Genomic DNA, 17,469 nt, shown 5'->3' on the forward strand with positions numbered 1-17,469 from the left:
AATCAAATCAAATCATCAACACGAGTCATAATAAGCATATCATACACCCGGTCCGAACCTACAAATCTCAATCATAATCCCCGATCTGCACGCCCCAAATCTTCCAGCGCATTTCCTCCACATAATCCCTCCGCAGCCACAGTCCATCCGACGGGACGATCTGCCGAGCCAGCGTCGCGTCCTCAGGCGCGTCTTCATCCTCCACGAGCCGTTCCTGGACGGGGGTATCGATCCAATTGAAGAGGAGACGGAGTTGCCAGAGACGGTCACGGACTTCGTCGGGGTCAGCGGCGCGGCCGCGCGCGGCTTGGATGGTGTTCTTGACGATGCCGTCGAAGACGAGTTTGCTGTCCACGGCGGATTGGCGGAGCCAAGGGGCGTAGGAGAGCGGGGTGGCGTTGCGGGTGCGGGTGGGGAAGGAGGAGGGGAGGACGAGGGCTTTTTCGCGGACGTCTAGACCCTGGAGGGAGGGGAGGTTGAAGATCCATTCCCACATGCTTTGGGAGGGGGAGGTCGGGGTGCGGTTGACGCCGGAGGTGAGGAGGGTGGCGAGGTTGGGCATGGCGGCGGGGGGCAGGCCCTTGCCGTGGTTGGAGGCGGAGGTGGAGGAGGGGAGGATGTCTTGGGCTTCGCTGAGGCCGGAGAGCGTGGAGACGAAGACGGAGGAGCCGGTGGGGTTGTAGGTGGCTTTGCGCCGGAGGTAGACGGATTGGTCGCCCTGGCGGAATTTCTGCCGCAGGTCGGGGTCGTTGGCGAAGTCGAGGACCAGGGGCCAGTAGTCTGCGTGGCGGATCTCCACGCGGGTGATGCCGCTGAGGTCGGGGAGGAGACAGGGGGCAGTGATCTTGCGGCTGATGCCATCTTGGTTGGTGAGCGTGATGGGGATGGAGATGGGCCGGCGGGAATCGATGTCTCGGGGCACCAGGCAACGTGGCTCGGCGGCAAGGACCCAGAGATGTCGGAAGGCTTGCAGATGACACTTGTTGTCGAGGACGGTCGTGGGGAAGATCGGATACAAGGAGCAGATCAGCGAGGCAATGGCCAGGTCTGACGTGCCGAGCGTGTAGCTGCCACCGCCTAAAAACAGCAGACCCATGGCCATGTGGGCGGCCATATGGCTGCCGTAGGGGGTGTCGGCGTCCACACGGCCATGGAGAGATCGCAAGCGGCGGAAGAGTGCCAGATCTCCGGTTCCTGCCATCACGGCGGCGGCGGAGAGCGCCACAACGTCCTGGCAGTGTCGGACCGAGTTCCGGGCCAACTTCGCGTCGTAGTTGACGGCGGGGAGTCTGCTGATGCGGATGAACTGATCCAGATATGCGAGTAGTAGGTCTCGTACGGAGGTCTGTGCAGAGCCCGCATAGCGAAGACCAAGGGTGAAGCACAGACCGGCGACGATGTTGAAGAAGGGCATGTCATCGCTCTTCAGTCGACGGACTCCCGTCAGCCGATACCGACGGCGGTAGACTTTGGGCAGGCTCTGCACGAACCATTCATCAGTAGGGCGAATGCTGTCCCACATGATGACATGTCTGGCCAGGGTACGCAGGAGGAACAGGTCCGGTCGAACGTAGTCGAAGCGCACGGTCGTGTCCGGGATATCGATCTTCTGGGCCAGGATTTCGTCGTTGGTTTTCATGAAGATGATGGTGAGGGCGATCGTGGCACCCGCCGTGGCTCGGTCCAGGACATGCGCGAGATCAACGTTCTTGGTGCCGACTGCCACGGCCAAGAGCCTCTCCACGATGTGCATGTCGCGCATTCCTCGGAGGTCTTTGCCTTTGGCCAGGTTGATGAAGCCAAGGGCAAGCCCGGCCGCCAGGCGGTATCCTTCATCGCGGAGATCCTCGTGAGATCCCTCCTCCTGCTCAACGTTTTCAATTTCAGACAGCATCACTTCACTCATTCTCCGATGCTGGGATCCGCAGTAGAGGAGACCGATGCCCATGATGCCCGCCGTTTGCGTCAGCGGCGACAGGTTTAGCTCGGCAGCACCCACAGGGAGCATCCTAGTGACATGGACCGACAGCAGCCTGGTAATCAGGGTGTCCATCGTGCCTAGATAGGAGGCTGACAACCCGAGCAACAGCCCGATAGATGTCATGGTATGCTTAGGCGTCAGATATTTGAACGCAACCCATTTGGCCAAGGATTTCAGATGCCCGTTCAACCCCAAGGCCAACAAAAACCCAGCATGTCGGTTGGTCAGTTCCTGGGGTTTGTTGAACAGAATCCACGACGTATCAATGCCTTTGGAGTTCTTCGATATAGCCAAACCGGTAGAGACGCCATTGTGGAAGAACGCCCAACACACTTTCTCCTCACTAAAGGAGGCCCGGTCCGCGCTGATCGTCACATTTGACGGCTTCATGACGCATTGCAAGGAAAACGAAGGGATCGGGAGCTTCTCGGTCAGCAATGGTAGTCGTCCGCTAAAGCTCAGCATAGCCCGACCTGTGGGGATGGAGAGCGTCCTCAGGGTCACCAGCTGCACCACTTCTTTCTGGGCCTCCAGCAGGTCCGAGTCGGTCCATTCCGGCTCGGGAACGCACTCGGCTACAGGGGCTTTGGACTGGTTCAGCAATCGAGCAGCGTCGATAAAACGCTTATCCTCACGGAAGATCAGCCGCGTCACCGAGAACCTGTCGGCCTCCGCGGAAGCTTCGAACGAATTGGTGGCGTCAATGTCCAGCGTGGAGGTTCCGATATGATGAACATCGCGCACCGCATCATGCGAGACAGCCAGCTGCAGCGGTGACGTAGCTGATGGAAGCCATGACTTATTCTTGCTCATAGAAATGCTCAAATCTTCGCGGTCAATGAGTTCGAGGAGGGTGGAGCTCCACGACGTGGACGCGTGCATTTGCGACTGCATTATCACTTCGTACAAGGGAGCGCTGACACCTTCTGGAAAGCTCTCAATAGTACTCCTGGTGAACCCCCAACGATGGAGAAGCTTGATCCGGTCAAGCGGCGTCGTGAGTTCATGCACCTCGGAGAGGAACCCATCCAACGCCAGCGTCCGGGGAGTGAGCGTGAAACACTCTTTCCATAACCTTCCTCTCTTCGGAGGTCGGTCGGGGCTGGTTACCAGGTTCAGAAGCGTGAAAAACGGCGGCGAAGTCTGGCGCCAACCATCTTCCAAGTGAGCAAAAATCGATGGGGGTGAGAACGGCTCACCAGGGAGGTCAAGCATGGAGATGCGACTGTCTTCAAATTGCCAACGGTCCATACTAGCCATTTCCATACCGAAATAAGCGTCTTCAGCCCATGACCAGGACGGCCATCCTAGCCAGCCGCCGATCTGGGCCAGGACTGGAGCCAGGAGACCCAAAGGCTTGCCCGACTGCTCACTATCGCAGATTGATAGCTTCTGCTCCTCGCGAAGGAGATGCAACGCAACTAGGATGGTGCATAGTGCAGTGTTTCGGATGTTTTGGTTGAAGTTCAGCGCCGTGGGCAGGTAGCCGCCTGCGCCTACAGTTAAGGAGCCCTGAGAAGTGTTCAGAAACTCCCTTGTCAGAGCGATACATCGAATGAGGTATGTGTTGGTTCGGCAAGTTGACCGGCTCGAGGGCGATTGCTGGCCGTGGCCGACTTCTCCATCTTCAGCATCTTGCTCGACCACCCACGCCCAGGAGCTGCTGGCCATCCAGGGTGCCACCACGCCCCCGGAACCGGATTCCCGCTCCAACATTGTCTCCCAGCTTTCCAAGTCGACGTAACTTCCGCTGCTGGACCTCAAAAATCCCCTCTTTCGGCGCGTCGGCCTGGCGGGTGTTCGTGGTTGTTCACTATCAATGAACTGGATGGCCATTGAGAACAAGATGACTACCATGGCCGTCCACTCGAGGTCGGTCTCATTTGCTTCCCTCTCGTCAAGCCATTTCACGGTCTCCCACCAGGCAGCCAGAAAACCATCCCCGGCTTTCTCGTCAGAGACTGCAAACCGACAGACATTGAGCACACGTTTCACCAGTTCATTGCTAGGTTCCATCTGAACCTGCAGCTTGACTTTCCGATTCGCAGAGTCCACCACATCAAACTTCCCTCGGGCTGCGGGGTGGTCGAAGCCAGTCACCGTGATGGATGAGTCGGTCATTAGACGCCTCATGCCGCTCTCTCTTCGATGGTTGCTGGAAGTGTTAGGATATACCCCGTATGCTTCATGCAGCATGAGTCTCTGGGGAATTTCAATGGAAGCTGGCTTGCTCCACGGCGTTTGCAACTGTAGCACTTGCTGGCCATCGTCGGTCTTCTTTAAGGTCAAGATTCGTGAAATCCCACCATCTACGATCTTACAGGCATCCCATATATCTGAAGAATGCTGTATTCCAGACGCCTGGACAAGTAATGAGCGTTCTTCAGAGAGACTGCTTTTCTTGGGCTTCTTCGCGAACACCCCGTCTTTCTTGGGAACCGAAACCTTGTCTACCCGTAGGTTAACAACCGTCATCGACCTCGCGTCCTGATCCACAAGGTAAAGCGCTAAAGCCGCGGAGCTTCCGCCCTGCGTACTCCCGAATTCTGACGGGGCTAGGGTCATGATTTTCAGTCTCCGGGATGATCGCTTCGATCTGGCCGGTGTCTGGAACGAGGCTGTAAACTTGGAAAAGAAGCTCTCGACCTTGGAGAGAAGGACCTCCTCGGGCAGGCCTGACGCCGCATGATTCAGGTCCATATTCTCGAAACCTTCAAACAGACTTTCATTGTTCAGTTCCTCGAGGAGTCGATCAACCGGTGCGTCAACAAAGCTGCTGGTTGTGCTGTAAACTGAGCCATTGCCAGGTGGTAGCGAACCTCTTGGGTTGAAGCCGAAGCTCCCCCGAGTGCTACCAGCTCCTAGAGATTGGCGTAGGCCACCGTGAGGCATGGAGCCCGACTGACTGCCTGTAGCTAGATCGGAGAACGCAATTCTATCCTGGCTGGTTGCCAGATCTGTGCGTGCAAGTAGAGAGCTCACTCGCCTCGATGTCTTCAGTGGGACTCCGATGTCTCCGAAATCTTGACCTAGTTTGGAAGCCAGATCATCATCGTCTGCCCTGCCTTCGACCGAATACTGTGAAAGAGATAGCCCAGACGTGTTCCACCCGTCACTTCTAGGGCCGAAGCTCTCTCTGGTGCCCGACGGGCGAGCAGCGGGAGTCGTCGTTCCTGTCGTCATTCCAAAGTGTGAACTACGTCGCTTCGATCGCGTACCCCCCGTGTCTCTTCTTTCTTTCTTTTTCGATGAGGGCGTGGCTTCGTCTTGTCTGTAGCGAGCCGTCCAGATGGTGTACAAGCCGGTGTTGATATTAACAGTCACCACGAGAATTAAGGGACCCATGTCTAGCCCTCGACTAGGGCTAGAAAGCTCATCCCTTGGAGATACATAGACAATCGCATCAGCTGGATCAAGCACGTCCAGCCCGGAAGGTCTGGTCGTGACACTAGTCTGCAGCCAACGAGAGGACTGGTTGGTCACCACCAAGCCCATTTCGGAGTGGGGGTCCATAAGAGAGAAAACTCTGGGCATATCAGCATGCTTGCTTGGTCGTGGCTTCAGGCCGGGCCTTTGAGCCGGAGAAATCGTTAAGGATGGGCGTTTCGATCTGCCAGAAGGGATATCCAGCGACTGAGAGGGTACAGATGACGACACAAAAGAGTTCGGAGGAGCCATTGGCACTGGCTGGTGATCTTCCTCCTCGTGTAGTTTTCTCTGGATCAGGAGTCCCTTGGGTGTTGCGAACACGGAATCGACCTCAAACGGCAGGGGAACGACATGGCTGTTACCGGCCAGGAAGAAGATATGAGCCTGGGACTTGAGGACCACCACCAACGCTCGAGCATTGTTTGAGCCTGTACCGCTGGCGCCTTGGCCATCTCCTCCATCCTGGCCCAGCGACAACAATGAGCCCTTTGACGGTCCTCCACTGAGCTGATCGTGCGAGCCCCGACTGCGGCCTGAATTAGTGCCTGTTTGCGCCTTTTCTCCGGTTGTAGCTTTCGTAACACTCGCGTCGGACCTCTTAATCTTCCCCACCGCGAAGCTCGTCAGTAAAGCGTGTCTGATCTCCTCTTTTTCTAGATCTAACCGAAACACTCTCTTGACGACCCCGGCTCGAGACCAAACGGCGCAGCTCCTTGTCCAAACAATCTCATCTTCGACAGGGCCGTTCGAGTCTCGGTCAACGCTTGTCGTCCACGAGTAGAGATCCTCCGGGGGATCTGCGGGTAGGAGACCTTCTGCGATGAGGAATGCGATGGCCGAAGGCTCATGAAGGCCGAGGGATCGAACTGTAGCCATTATCGGGATCTGTCGTCCGGCGTAGCGGTAGAATTTCCGGCAGTGGGAGCCAGAGGCAATGTCATGCCCATTGTCGGCTCACACCATTGATAGGGAAGACCGGAGCGCTCACACTGGCGTAGTGGTTGTTGTGATTGCGGCGTGAGGGGAGCCCAAGCTGGCGGTTGCTGGAGACGCGCTGGACGCGGCGGGCCAAACCCATTGAATTGAACCCAAGCAGCCGCTTTTTTCCTCCGCGGCCACCCCGACTTCTGCCTCTGCCATCTTCTCCCCCCAAACACCACTCTCCACTGCCCTTTCTTCACCCCTCACCCTTAGCTTGTCGGGGACCCTCTAAATTGACTACAGTTAGAGGTCTCGTCATTTCTCTCTTTGCTTCCCCTGGTGTCACTTCTCTAACGGGCGGCATTGGTCTGCCTTTCAGCTCTGCTCGTAAACATCCAAGCAGTCGCCACCAGGACAATGCCATCCTTTCCGTCGAGGCCGCTGGTCAGGCCTCGGGACGATGGCTTGCAGCTAAGGTAGATCTCAGTTCTATCCTTGGGCATCTACGCGATTCCGTGCTTACTGGATCTCCTCTCCATCTAGCTACCAGCTCCCTCACCGCGTGCACACGGCTAAAGGCTACCCCCTCCTCGCTCCCAATGGCTCATCGATCATCGTTTACGGTTATGAAACTGGATTGAAGGTGGTATGGAGAGGCGGAAGAGCCTTCTCAACTGAGAAGCCCTCCGCCCCAAAAGTGGACAGACCGCGGAAAGCCAGCAACGCCCATGAGGATGCGGTCATGATTATCGACTCCGATGAGGAGAGCACCGCGGAGACTCAGCATACTCAGCAGGATGAGGAACCAGATTATCAGTTTGAGGAAGATGAATCCGAGGTGGATCCGGTTTACCCTTATGAGGATGTCCTGCGCCAGATCGACATCCCCCTTGGCAGCAGAGTCCTCGAGCTGGCTGTACCTCGCATCTTACCCGAAACGGCGCGGTCTTCACTCGATCCATTTCCTCCAGCTTTGAAGAAGGACATTGTCGTCGCAGCGGTGTGCGCAGACTATTCTACACGCATTGTAACCCTCCCTCTGTTACCCCCTCACCCAACGCAGAATGAATTTGGAATCCAGACGGTCTCCATCAGCGGTGGCGTATCTCACCAGGAGACCCCGAGGGGAGTCAGTGCAACCTTCACCTATCAAGAGTTCGATCAACAAGATCAAGATTCTTCTCGGAACCAAGGTTCATCCCGCTCGAGCACAGGCAGATGGGATTTGCTCGTCGCAACCCATTCTTCCGAGTCGTCGGGTCTTCTCATCATTCATCGGATCCCGATTGCAGAGGAGGAAACGGTGAGCGGTACTGTGTATCACCTGTGTGGTGATGAAATTGAGACTAGGAGACGGCACTTGCCCGCCCCTGCTGTGAATGTTTCTTTCAATCCGTCCGGCTACCCGGCCCCTCGACACTCCACGTTGCTTGTCGCGTTCCACAGTGGATGTGTCAAGATATACTCCTGCTTCTCTGTGAAGCCACTCAAGGCTTCGCGGAGGTCATCCGGCCCCCAGAGCGACTATGAGACGTCAGAGACGGAAGGAAGGTGGCTGATCAGTCTTTACCCCGGCTTTGAACAGTCTGCTTCGGGACTCGCGCGGCGGAAGACCATCATTAGCGCGGAATGGGTACTCGGGGGACGTGCCATCTTGGTCTTGACATCAGATGGGGAATGGGGTGTCTGGGATATCGAAGGGGCCGGCCCTGGGAGCATCAAAGGCCCGCTTCAGCGTCAGTCCAGTGTGCAGGGCGTTACTGGAGGTTCCTTGACGGCATTCTCCGTTAGCGGTCGGATCTTGAGCGCTTTGCCTGGCGCCAGCCGTTCCGAGACGAGCGGACCAGCGTTCGAACAACGACCCAAGTTTGCGCCCTTAACGCCGTCTACGAAACGGCTGCGTGAAGATACCCTGCTCAAGGGCAGCTCGGTTGGAACGGCCAGTCCTTCACTCAGCGGAGGCATCTCGGTGTATCAGACCAACTCCTGGAAAGACGCGCTGCCCGATGAATCGATCCTGCTGCAGCATGGCAACCAAAGCGCAGTCATTCCCAGTCTGCTATCCTTGTGGCGCAACACCGTCAAAGCCAGTGGCACATTTGATGCGTCCAACCGCTGTCGGGTCTCTCCTCTCCAAGATATCTCGTTGATGGGAGAACGCTTGAAGGGAATCGGACACCTCCCGGCCGCCTCCCGCCATACTCGTGGGCAAAGTTTCGATATGCTTCTTACTGCCGAACACCGGGTTGTGATCCTCGCCCCGAGATTAACGGAGCCACAGCCGGTCCCCGTTTCTCGAGCGCCAGTCGTTGAGACATTAGCTACAGAAACGGACCAGCAGATGCTTCAAAAAGGACAGCTCGGCGTTGACGGCATGGACCGCTTGCTGAGCGGCATGGCAAGCAGCAAGCGATCCCTCCGGATAGGTAGCCCGATCAAGCGCCCGAAAATCTTCACTTAGGCAGACGATTTCATCAGCACCACAGCAATACCGACCATACAGCACAGAATTGAAGCATCGGCATTGTGTGCAACCGCGTCCACGGCAGCCACGTCCACATGTCTCCCCCAACATGTTCCTAACAATGAAGCTGAGATCAAGAACAGAGATACCCATGAGCAAACACCGTCCCCTTCTGATATTCTTCCTCCTCTTCCTCCATCCGTAACTCCATTTCGCGCTGCAAGGTGGAGCGCAAGGCGAGGTCCATGCCTTGAAATCCCTTCGTTCGTCTCACATACGTACGCCCCTACGTACGTCTGGGAAGGTCGGAGGGATAAGCTCTGTATCGGCTGCGAGACATCAACCACCGGCATTTTTGCCTTCTCATCCCATTCATCACTCGTCCGTTCTCAGGACAATCAATCCACCAACCGGGTCACTCAGACCCAACCCTCCAAGCCCCAACGTCTGGAATGAGTTCTCTGCTCCTGGTTTTCTCTCCCTCTTGACTGATGCTGATCTATCCTTCTCTCTGTCCTGCGTTCTCGCAAAGGATGGGATACAAGCCTCCTGTTGACCTTCTCATGAGAGTTCTCTTTCTGATACTATCGTATCGGATGGGGTAACTTCAGTGACAGGCACAAGGAGCTGATCCCATCCTGGACAATGATGAAAGTTTCCACATCATTATCAGTAAAGAGTGACGAGGAGACCAGCCGACTTGGGGTTTAGACGGGGAGCAGTGGATTGATTTTGATGGGAACATTCCCGTATCTATCTATGCATATACGTATCTCTTATCGTAGGACAAAATATCATAAATTTACTACCAACATCTGTTAAACAGCAATCAGGTCACATTGAAACTTATTTCGCAAAATTCTCTTCCTGGTAACTACTTTACGATCCCATTTTAAGTCGTCTTCAGTTATATTACTGCCTAGTAGTATCATTAGTCCCCTGTATCTGTACGGTATCTTTCCCTCCTTCGCCGTCTTCACGATACAACCAATACAAATTGACATCTGATCATCAACTCCAAGGTCTATCTTAGTCCTTTCCCTTTCGAACGGAGACATCTGACGGGAATAAGTAGGAATGAACAAAGTGAAATGACATTCACATTGGTGCTTTGGTTAGGCAAATCGTAAGAGAAGGTTGGTTGTAAACACGGACACATTTTCGAAACAGTTCCTACATCATCATATATCCATAACTAGTAGCAAGCACTTAGGTAAATACTTAGTGCCTGATACGTTAACTATGGCTGCCAGGGGATGACTGAGTGCTCATTGCATCCCGACCTACAAAGGTTGATAATATCAGGATAGGTGAGAGGATAGATGGAAGTAAAATCTAGGGAATGAATCATGTTCTTCTTTCCGCGAATCTTGCAGTGTATGTATATACAATATACATGGTGAATAGATCGCACAGGGACACACTCGCTAGAGACACCTCTAACACGCCAGCCAACCAAGCAACCAACCCCAGAGAGATTTTTAGACATCATCCAGATCAGAGAAGATTGGAACTCCACAGCAGCCAGACCAGAACAACCACTGGACAATATGTACATACAGGCAGTCAGGCAGAAGCCCAGACCAGAGGAGAAAACAGGAAAACGCCAAAGCCGCTAATCTGTGCGCATATTTCCAAATGGGTGTCAATTCAACGCTGTTTGGTTGTACTCATATCCATGATCAAATGGCGTAGTTTTATCTATCCGCTGAAGCCCAAGCCGTCGAGCTCCTTGCGCACGGCCTCCTCGGTCTGAATCTTCTTCATCTGTGTATCTTCGAGCTTCTCGCCACCGGCAAGACGCATTTTCAGCTCGTCGATCGCCCGAATCTTCTTCAGAAGACCGCGGATCTTCTTGTCCTGCGCAGTGGGAGCGCCGCTCGCGTCGGCAGCCGCAGCCGCAGCCGCCGCCGCAGCCGCCGCCGACGCGGCCGCGGCCGCGTTGCTGGCATTGGCATTCGCCTTGGCCGAAGGCGCCGCACCGTTGGCTTGGCCACCATTCTTGCGCTCATTCTGACCCTTGGACCGGCTGCGTTCATGGTGGCCCTTGTCGCCGCGACGGTTGGGGCTAGCCTCCTCGTCCTCGCCATCCTTTTGCTTCTTGGCCTCACGCTTCTTCTTGTTGCGCGCGGCCGACTTGGACAGCTTCTCCGGTTGGTCGGCGCCAGGGGGCAGAGCAACGCCTCCTCCAGGAGCGGCTCCCGGAGGAAGGAATTCCTCGGCTGGCTCGGCACCAGGCACCTCACGTCTGCGCGTTCTGCCGAATCCGTTCGTAGTGTGAACAGTGGCACCGCCGCTCGCACCATCTCGGACAAAGACCGCGCCACCCTGGTCTTCACGCTTGAACGCCAGGGGCGTGAGCTGACCACGGGCACCCGGGGGACGATACGCACCCGCAGGCTTCACCGGCGCTTTTCTGGTGCTCAAGTATGCGACAGCAGAGGGGTGGGGAGCCGGAAGGGGGTTGAACGGGTCACCCAGGGGATGCTGGATGAGCGACTGAGGCCGCCAGGACACGTCGTAAAGCTCGTTCATCTCTTCGTTGTACATCAGAGCGCCGCTAACATGCCAGAGACGGATGCCGTTGTCCACCCTCAGACGAGGGCTGGTAGTGGCCGTCAAGATGTACTGGCCATCGGGCGACCAGTTACAAACACTGGCATTCGAGGCCTCGACGGTGGCGATCTTGTGGAAATTCTTATCCATGTCGTATATATCCATCTGGCCTGCCAGGTTACCGAAACCGGCCACCAGCACAAACCGCCCATGAGGCGAGAAAAGGATAGTGTTGCGAGGCGCCAAAGCGAAGGTGTGCTTGGGCACACCGCGGAAGTTAAAGATTGTAGTCTTGGCAGGCATGTAGCCATAGACAACACCGAACTCCTTGGAGTTGGGAGACCAGGTTACATCGTGAATGGGACCCTCCTTGTCTGGTCGATTGTCAGTATGTTTCACCCACGAACGAAGCTGCATCTGCTTATCACGTACCGAGGTCCACACGGGAGTCAAAGCCACCACCAGCACTAAGCAGGTAGAGAGTCGTCTCGCCGTAGTAGCTCTTGCCCGACCGATCCACATCCGTCTGCGCGAGCACAATCAGAGTGGTACCCTGCTCGTTCCACTTCAGCTGGACCTTGTCGCCCTTGAAGAAGGTCTTCTGCGAGACCGGCGATCCAAACTGAGGCACCAAAAAGACCTTGACAGCAGCGGGTTGTCCCTAAGCAACAAAGAATCCGTCAGCCCTGAAGAATAACAGACCTCTACCAGCAGAAACCCATTCTCCCACATACCTTACGCTCAGGAATAAATACGGCCACAGAATGGTTCTTTCCGGGTGCGACTGCAAAGTCCGCAACCCCCTCCACACGCAGCTTATTCCAAACCTGAGACAGGTTCTCGCTCTGATAGAATTGAACCTCATTGGTGACGACCCGCGCGCAGTAACGCTCATCGGAGGTGTACTGAAGGTTCCAGCCGGTCTGCGACTTCTGGACGAAGCTGCCCACGACGACATTCGCGTCACCGTTGCTATCGGGGGACGGCTGGACGACCTGCCAGACCTTCAGGTTCTTCATAGTATCGCCATTCGCGTCCTTCGTGGGGCGTTGCCAGGTGATCAAGTATGTTCCGAGCGGCGAGAATCCAAGCTCGAAGACATTATCGGCAGCAATGGTCGACACAACGTGTCCGACGGAAGGATCGACGATGGTGACCCTGATAGACAATCTGTAAGCATGGTCCTTTGTTTTGGTTGGGGTCGAATAGCATACTTCTCCGGGGAAGCCCATGCGAAATAACGGCCGCAGGGCGAATAAGCACTACAACGCAGGTTTCCTTCAGGCCTGCAACAACACGAGACCATATAATCAGTAACTAAAGCCAGCAGAGAGAAGTTGATGGGGTGAACAAGGCTTACTTTTCGAACCCCGACAAAGGCTCATAAACTGGGGCCGCATCCAAGATGCCAATGCCCTTAACCGTACGGTCTGCAACTGGTTAGCCTTGCCCACAAATCATCGGAAGCCCCCCAAGCACTAAATAGAATACTGTATCGAAGCATTCACCAAGGTGAAGGAGAGGGGGGAGTAATTGGGCAGGAAGGGAAATAGGAGAGAACTCACAAGCAAGCTGGGTGGGAGCTGCCATTTTGATTGTCTCAACGTTCACTTTAATCGGACTAAACACGAATTCACGAAAGCCACTGATGTAGCTCAATGCGCGCGCAGATGACGATGCGAAGGCCCAGGAAATTCCACAAATCCTAGGGTCCCAGTGCTAACGTGAAACGTTCCCCGCCACTTAGGTTGTGTAACAAGGTAGCAGAAAATTCCACGAGAGTTCTCCAGACAGTCTGGGAACGATCGATTGAGGGGTAGACGGGGAAGATTGGCAGAGACGTGAAGCGTGGCGAGATGTTGGGCTGGAGGCCGCGAGAGACACACACACACACACACACACAAAGACGGTGGATTGGCAGCGAAGCTTGGCGGGATGGGAACGAAACCTCAGTCGAGTCTCCGGTCCAAAGGGATTCTCGAATGCTTGACAAGTCAATGCCAGCAATGACAGGGACAGGAGTCTAGACGGTCGGGGTCGGAAGAAGGATGAAGGGGTGGGAGGCGAACAAGAGGAGGAACAAGAGAGGGAAGAGGAGGAGGAGGGAGGAGAAGAAGAGAAGAAGAGAGAAGAGGCGGAAGAGAAAGACGAGCAGCAGAAGAAAGACTTGGGGAGAGGCAGAAAGGCTGAAGGGCCGCGATGGGCCCCTCCCATTGGGCGGTCTCGGCCCCAGTCCTGCAACAGCTGCTCATTTTCTTGCCTGTCGTCCAGTTTTCTTCCCTGGAGCGTTCAAGACAACTAGGCATTTCCTGGTGCAGGAGGCGACTCGTCAGTCTCGAGGAGGATCTGGTGGAGGCAGCAGAAGCAGCAGAAGCAGAAACGGGTCTAGACTCAGTCGCTTCCCCGTCCAGCCTCGAACGAAGATTCTCCCGATTCGTCATTGTTTCAATCTGCCTCCGGTCGGGATGGAGATCCTAGTCGTGCCTAGTGGCAGTCAAATCCATTCATTCCACGCTCCCTGAAGAATCTTGATTTCCGAACTAAATTACGAGGAAGAACACCGCATCGCTAGCTATCCTACAATTCAGATTCCGATTCACTTTCGCTGCAAATGTTGTCCGTCTCCCATGGTCGCAGTTTGTCCCATTCTTTCCCGTACAATTACAATCCCCCCCCCAAATCCCAAGCCTCTTTAAAGCAACGCAATAAATTAAAACAAAATAAGAGCCCCCCTCTCCCCGAAGAAACGCCTATGGTCCTTTTTGCCCGGCTTTTGCACCTGCACCACCCCTGCAACCTACTCGGCTGATTCGCCACCCTGCGCGGGAGTGGCCAACCGCGGGGTCCTCACGGTGGTGTCAACCACATTTGGATCATAGGTCATTCCATCCACCATCCGCGCATCCTGTGTAGGCTCGGGTGTAACGGATCCCGTGGGCGAATGGGTCGACAGCACCATCGGCCCCTCCCCAGAGTGCTGCAGATGGGATGCGAATGGGTTCGCGCGGCTCACGCCCGGGCTGCTCAACGAACTCGGTCGATGTCCCGATGATGTTCGGTTCAGCAGCGGATGCGAAGTCGGTCCACTGATGGTACTGGCACCCTCTCCAAATGCGACCAGGCTAGCATCCCCTTCATCGCTGAAGTTGCCCACGCTCGACGTTCCATCCTCCGGGTACTCACTCATGCGGTCCGCATCAAATGCATCACTGCCGCTCGCCCAGGTCGTGCGGGCCCCTATGCTGCCCGTTGCACTGGCGCTACCTACTGTACTTCTTTCCTTGATGCCGGAGCCACTGTCAAAGTATCCAGGATACTGAGGTACCGGTACTATGCCACTGGGCTGCGGTGTGCCACCCGCCCGGGCAGTAGCCACCCGTTCTAGACCAGCTAGACGGGAGATACGGTCGGCGCGTTCGGCTTCTAGAGTAGTAGTGGATGTGGATGATGCAGAATGGGCGTGGTGGGCATGGCGACCGTGGGGAAGAGGCTGGCCTTGATGGCCATCCTTAATGGCGGTTGTAGACAATGCCGACAACGACGTGGTGCCGGAGTTGGGGGTCCCCCTGATGAGCCGCGAGCTTCTGGTCAGCTTGACTCGGTGCAGATACTAAGAGAGGATAGAAAGGAGAATAAGAAAATCAGAATGGAAGCATATAGAAGCTGGAGATCTTACGGGCCCATATCCGATGGAGTCACCGGGTCAGACGGCGGGGGAGGGAGGTTAATCAACGTCGGGGTGGTCATTTTGCCCTGGCGATGCTCGCAGGATAGTGGTGTGCGCAAACAGAGGGACTCAACCTGCAGTCAGGCTGAATGCTAGATGAAAAGTATTGTGGCGCGCTTGGGGAGGAGGAGGAACAGTCAAAGAAGAGGTAGCGGTCACAAGGTTGATCTAGTTGCGAGGCGATATGGACGGATCCCAGAGACGGGTGCGATCTGCGGGGCAGTGAATTTGCGCTATTCGAGATGCATCCAGTCGCGTAACGGTAGCAGGATGGGGGGATTGCAATGGGCCTTTTAAGGTTTGGGAGCAGCAGTACGGCAGGTCGTTCAGCGAGTATGGAAGTCAATGAATGAACGGGTCAGTGAAAGTGAGGCTGCCGGTGGGCCAGAGCCACTGAATTGCTGAAGTAGGTTCGCCTCCTTTTGATCGCCCGTCCCAGCCTCTATGCAGGTCCATTCCATGCGCCTTCTAGGGGGATGTTTCGGAAGGCCAGGCGAGTTCCCCGCGGTCGCTGGGCGCATTTCCCCTGGTGGTGGTGAAGCTGGAACAAATGCATACATCCAATCAGTGACGAGTCCTGCCCAGGCGGTCCCTGACGTCATCTCCCGGCCAATCAGGGCGTGGCGCGGGGCTCGACACCTGGGAGCCTGAATGGGCGGGTTCCGAATGCAGCCTGGCAGTCGGACATGACATGACTGTTCCCTCGACACGCTCCATTCCACGTCCCATCCTTCTAGCGAGGGCTCGATTTATGGACATATGTACATAACACCATTGATCTTGGATTGTGACAGGTCTATATGCTTTAAAGTGCAGCGGTGGTCCAGAACCGTCCCATGCTCTTAGAACCGGTCATCGACCCCTCTTGCCCTTTCCTCCTTGACCCTCTCCTCCGTGGTCTCCCACCACCAGGAGTGCGATGCGTCTCGGATCGGCCGAGCCACGCGACCTGTCCGAATATCCTCACTCTCATCCCAGGGTTTCGGGCTCAGGATATAATGTATATTCTTGACGCTCTCGTCCCGCCAGATCGCATCATGCACCCCCTCCCACCGCATAGTTTTGAGGGCATTATACACATACGGCAGCGCAACCCAACGCCCAAAGAACACGTCTGATAGTAGGGATTGGTCAGCAAACTCGTAGTTGGACGTCGCGGTCGAGCCAAGCTGCGAGACGATTCTGTCATAGGTCTCTTGGGACGGATTGACCACCAGGAGACCACCGTTGTTCATCCCCAAGCCGAAAGTGGGTGACGCACCCTCTGTTTGGGCGACGTTGGGGGTCTCATGTTGTGAGGTGAATGCACAATTGGAAGGGATCCTACACGATGGTGTGTTAGCCGATCATCTCCAGGAGTATGGTATCTGTACTGCCGGCAGGGATCGAGCGGGCTCATACCAGTCCTGAGGATAGTGCGGTTTCTGCAGCGGGTTACAAACACAAGCATGGCTGGAAGCAAAGACACGGTTTCCTGCCCCGGCCATAGCTGGCGGATCCAGCTCAATTTCCATCAGCTCGTCCATATTCCGGAGAACCATCATGTCACTGTCGAGCTGCACGACGCGCTCATACTCCACCAGAGAGAAGGACGTGAGCTTGCTCCAGCAGTCATAGAATCGCACATCATTGGCATAGTCTTTTGGTATCGATGGAAGAAGATAGGGGACCCGCTGCTTCAAAATCCCCCGAGCATCGAGAGCAGCGTGGCCCTCGGCCGGGAAGGTGTCTGTGTAGAGGGCTACCAGCGGATATTTTGAGCCCACTTTGCGAAGGGAGTACTCCAGGGTCAGAAGCCCAGATAGGTAAGCAGTATTCGTGACGAGCGTGGTCCACACTGGGAAGGTCAGCTCTGAGCGCTCTTCAAAAGTCATTGTTGGCACGTACCTTTTGTCGCATCCGTGATGCGGGGAACGCCACTATTGTGGGCCATGGCCAGGACCTTAAGATATAAATAGTGGATAGTAGATTCTAGATAGAGATCTGTCCGGGGTGTGGTGGAAGATGGCGCAACGTTGAGAACACGATTGATACCGGCAGTGGTTGACTCTGGCAGGTTGCTGCTTGCACTCTGGGGTCTGCGTACAGGCTGGGGCTTTCTCGGGACTCGGGGGTAAGAGCAGATGAGGGGAGATGGCGCGGTTGATGCCTTCGGGTGCCTCGCATCCTCACGGCAAGCCTAACCAGCTTCGTCCTAGCGATATCGCCATTCTTATCCTTATCACGAATACAGCATTAGTCAGGGATCGGACATGGAAAAATCTCGAAGGCCTAGATAGATAAATTAGTGGGGTTTCTTCATGACGGATAGATACAGCGTGGTGATCAAGAGATGGCTGTTCCGCCCTGTCGGGCCCAGATCTGGCACCGTTAGGATGCATATTATCCGTG

At 55.5% G+C, this 17,469-nt stretch overlaps 6 protein-coding genes across 6 annotated transcripts; 1 reads left to right on the top strand and 5 right to left on the bottom strand.

Moving 5' to 3' along the window:
- Nucleotides 1-67: 67 nt before the first annotated feature.
- BO80DRAFT_343451 (anaphase promoting complex subunit 1) lies at nucleotides 68-6,286 on the bottom strand (the record flags this gene model as incomplete). Its single annotated transcript, XM_025715233.1, has 2 exons — nucleotides 68-181; nucleotides 221-6,286. The coding sequence occupies 2 exons, from the start codon at nucleotides 6,284-6,286 to the stop codon at nucleotides 68-70; spliced, it is 6,180 nt and encodes a 2,059-aa protein (XP_025580687.1).
- Nucleotides 6,287-6,530: 244 nt separating this feature from the next.
- Nucleotides 6,531-9,170, top strand: BO80DRAFT_9855 (uncharacterized protein). The gene is made up of 2 exons (XM_025724985.1): nucleotides 6,531-6,807; nucleotides 6,875-9,170. The coding sequence occupies exons 1-2, from the start codon at nucleotides 6,749-6,751 to the stop codon at nucleotides 8,790-8,792; spliced, it is 1,977 nt and encodes a 658-aa protein (XP_025580688.1). The 5' UTR covers nucleotides 6,531-6,748; the 3' UTR covers nucleotides 8,793-9,170.
- Nucleotides 9,171-10,496: 1,326 nt separating this feature from the next.
- Nucleotides 10,497-12,941, bottom strand: BO80DRAFT_451088 (translation initiation factor 2A; the record flags this gene model as incomplete). Its single annotated transcript, XM_025721864.1, has 6 exons — nucleotides 10,497-11,725; nucleotides 11,784-12,012; nucleotides 12,086-12,509; nucleotides 12,566-12,637; nucleotides 12,712-12,781; nucleotides 12,917-12,941. 6 exons carry the CDS (start codon nucleotides 12,939-12,941, stop codon nucleotides 10,497-10,499), a joined length of 2,049 nt encoding a protein of 682 aa, XP_025580689.1.
- Nucleotides 12,942-14,010: 1,069 nt separating this feature from the next.
- Nucleotides 14,011-15,251, bottom strand: BO80DRAFT_9890 (uncharacterized protein). The gene is made up of 2 exons (XM_025724988.1): nucleotides 15,028-15,251; nucleotides 14,011-14,917 (listed from the first exon to the last, which is right to left on the bottom strand). Exons 1-2 carry the CDS (start codon nucleotides 15,096-15,098, stop codon nucleotides 14,149-14,151), a joined length of 840 nt encoding a protein of 279 aa, XP_025580690.1. The 5' UTR covers nucleotides 15,099-15,251; the 3' UTR covers nucleotides 14,011-14,148.
- BO80DRAFT_9889 (uncharacterized protein) lies at nucleotides 15,252-15,800 on the bottom strand. Its single transcript, XM_025724987.1, has one exon. It carries the CDS (start codon nucleotides 15,678-15,680, stop codon nucleotides 15,405-15,407), a length of 276 nt encoding a protein of 91 aa, XP_025580691.1. The 5' UTR covers nucleotides 15,681-15,800; the 3' UTR covers nucleotides 15,252-15,404.
- Nucleotides 15,646-17,335, bottom strand: BO80DRAFT_420663 (glycosyltransferase family 8 protein). Its single transcript, XM_025718416.1, has 3 exons — nucleotides 16,966-17,335; nucleotides 16,480-16,915; nucleotides 15,646-16,401 (listed from the first exon to the last, which is right to left on the bottom strand). Exons 1-3 carry the CDS (start codon nucleotides 17,009-17,011, stop codon nucleotides 15,921-15,923), a joined length of 963 nt encoding a protein of 320 aa, XP_025580692.1. The 5' UTR covers nucleotides 17,012-17,335; the 3' UTR covers nucleotides 15,646-15,920.
- Nucleotides 17,336-17,469: the final 134 nt, after the last annotated feature.

This window comes from Aspergillus ibericus, assembly GCF_003184845.1.
Source record: "Aspergillus ibericus CBS 121593 unplaced genomic scaffold BO80scaffold_1, whole genome shotgun sequence".
NCBI lineage: Eukaryota > Fungi > Ascomycota > Eurotiomycetes > Eurotiales > Aspergillaceae > Aspergillus > Aspergillus ibericus.

Coding starts and splice junctions, on each gene's coding strand:
- BO80DRAFT_9855 (XM_025724985.1), top strand. CDS start 6,749: ATGCCATCCTTTCCGTCGAGGCCGCTGGTCAGGCCTCGGGACGATGGC. Junction 6,808..6,874: donor GACGATGGCTTGCAGCTAAG/GTAGATCTCAGT, acceptor CTCTCCATCTAG/CTACCAGCTCCCTCACCGCG.
- BO80DRAFT_9890 (XM_025724988.1), bottom strand. CDS start 15,098: ATGACCACCCCGACGTTGATTAACCTCCCTCCCCCGCCGTCTGACCCG. Junction 14,918..15,027: donor ACTCCATCGGATATGGGCCC/GTAAGATCTCCA, acceptor GCGGCTCATCAG/GGGGACCCCCAACTCCGGCA.
- BO80DRAFT_9889 (XM_025724987.1), bottom strand. CDS start 15,680: ATGACGTCAGGGACCGCCTGGGCAGGACTCGTCACTGATTGGATGTAT.
- BO80DRAFT_420663 (XM_025718416.1), bottom strand. CDS start 17,011: ATGGCCCACAATAGTGGCGTTCCCCGCATCACGGATGCGACAAAAG. Junction 16,916..16,965: donor CATCACGGATGCGACAAAAG/GTACGTGCCAAC, acceptor TGACCTTCCCAG/TGTGGACCACGCTCGTCACG. Junction 16,402..16,479: donor CCGCACTATCCTCAGGACTG/GTATGAGCCCGC, acceptor ACCATCGTGTAG/GATCCCTTCCAATTGTGCAT.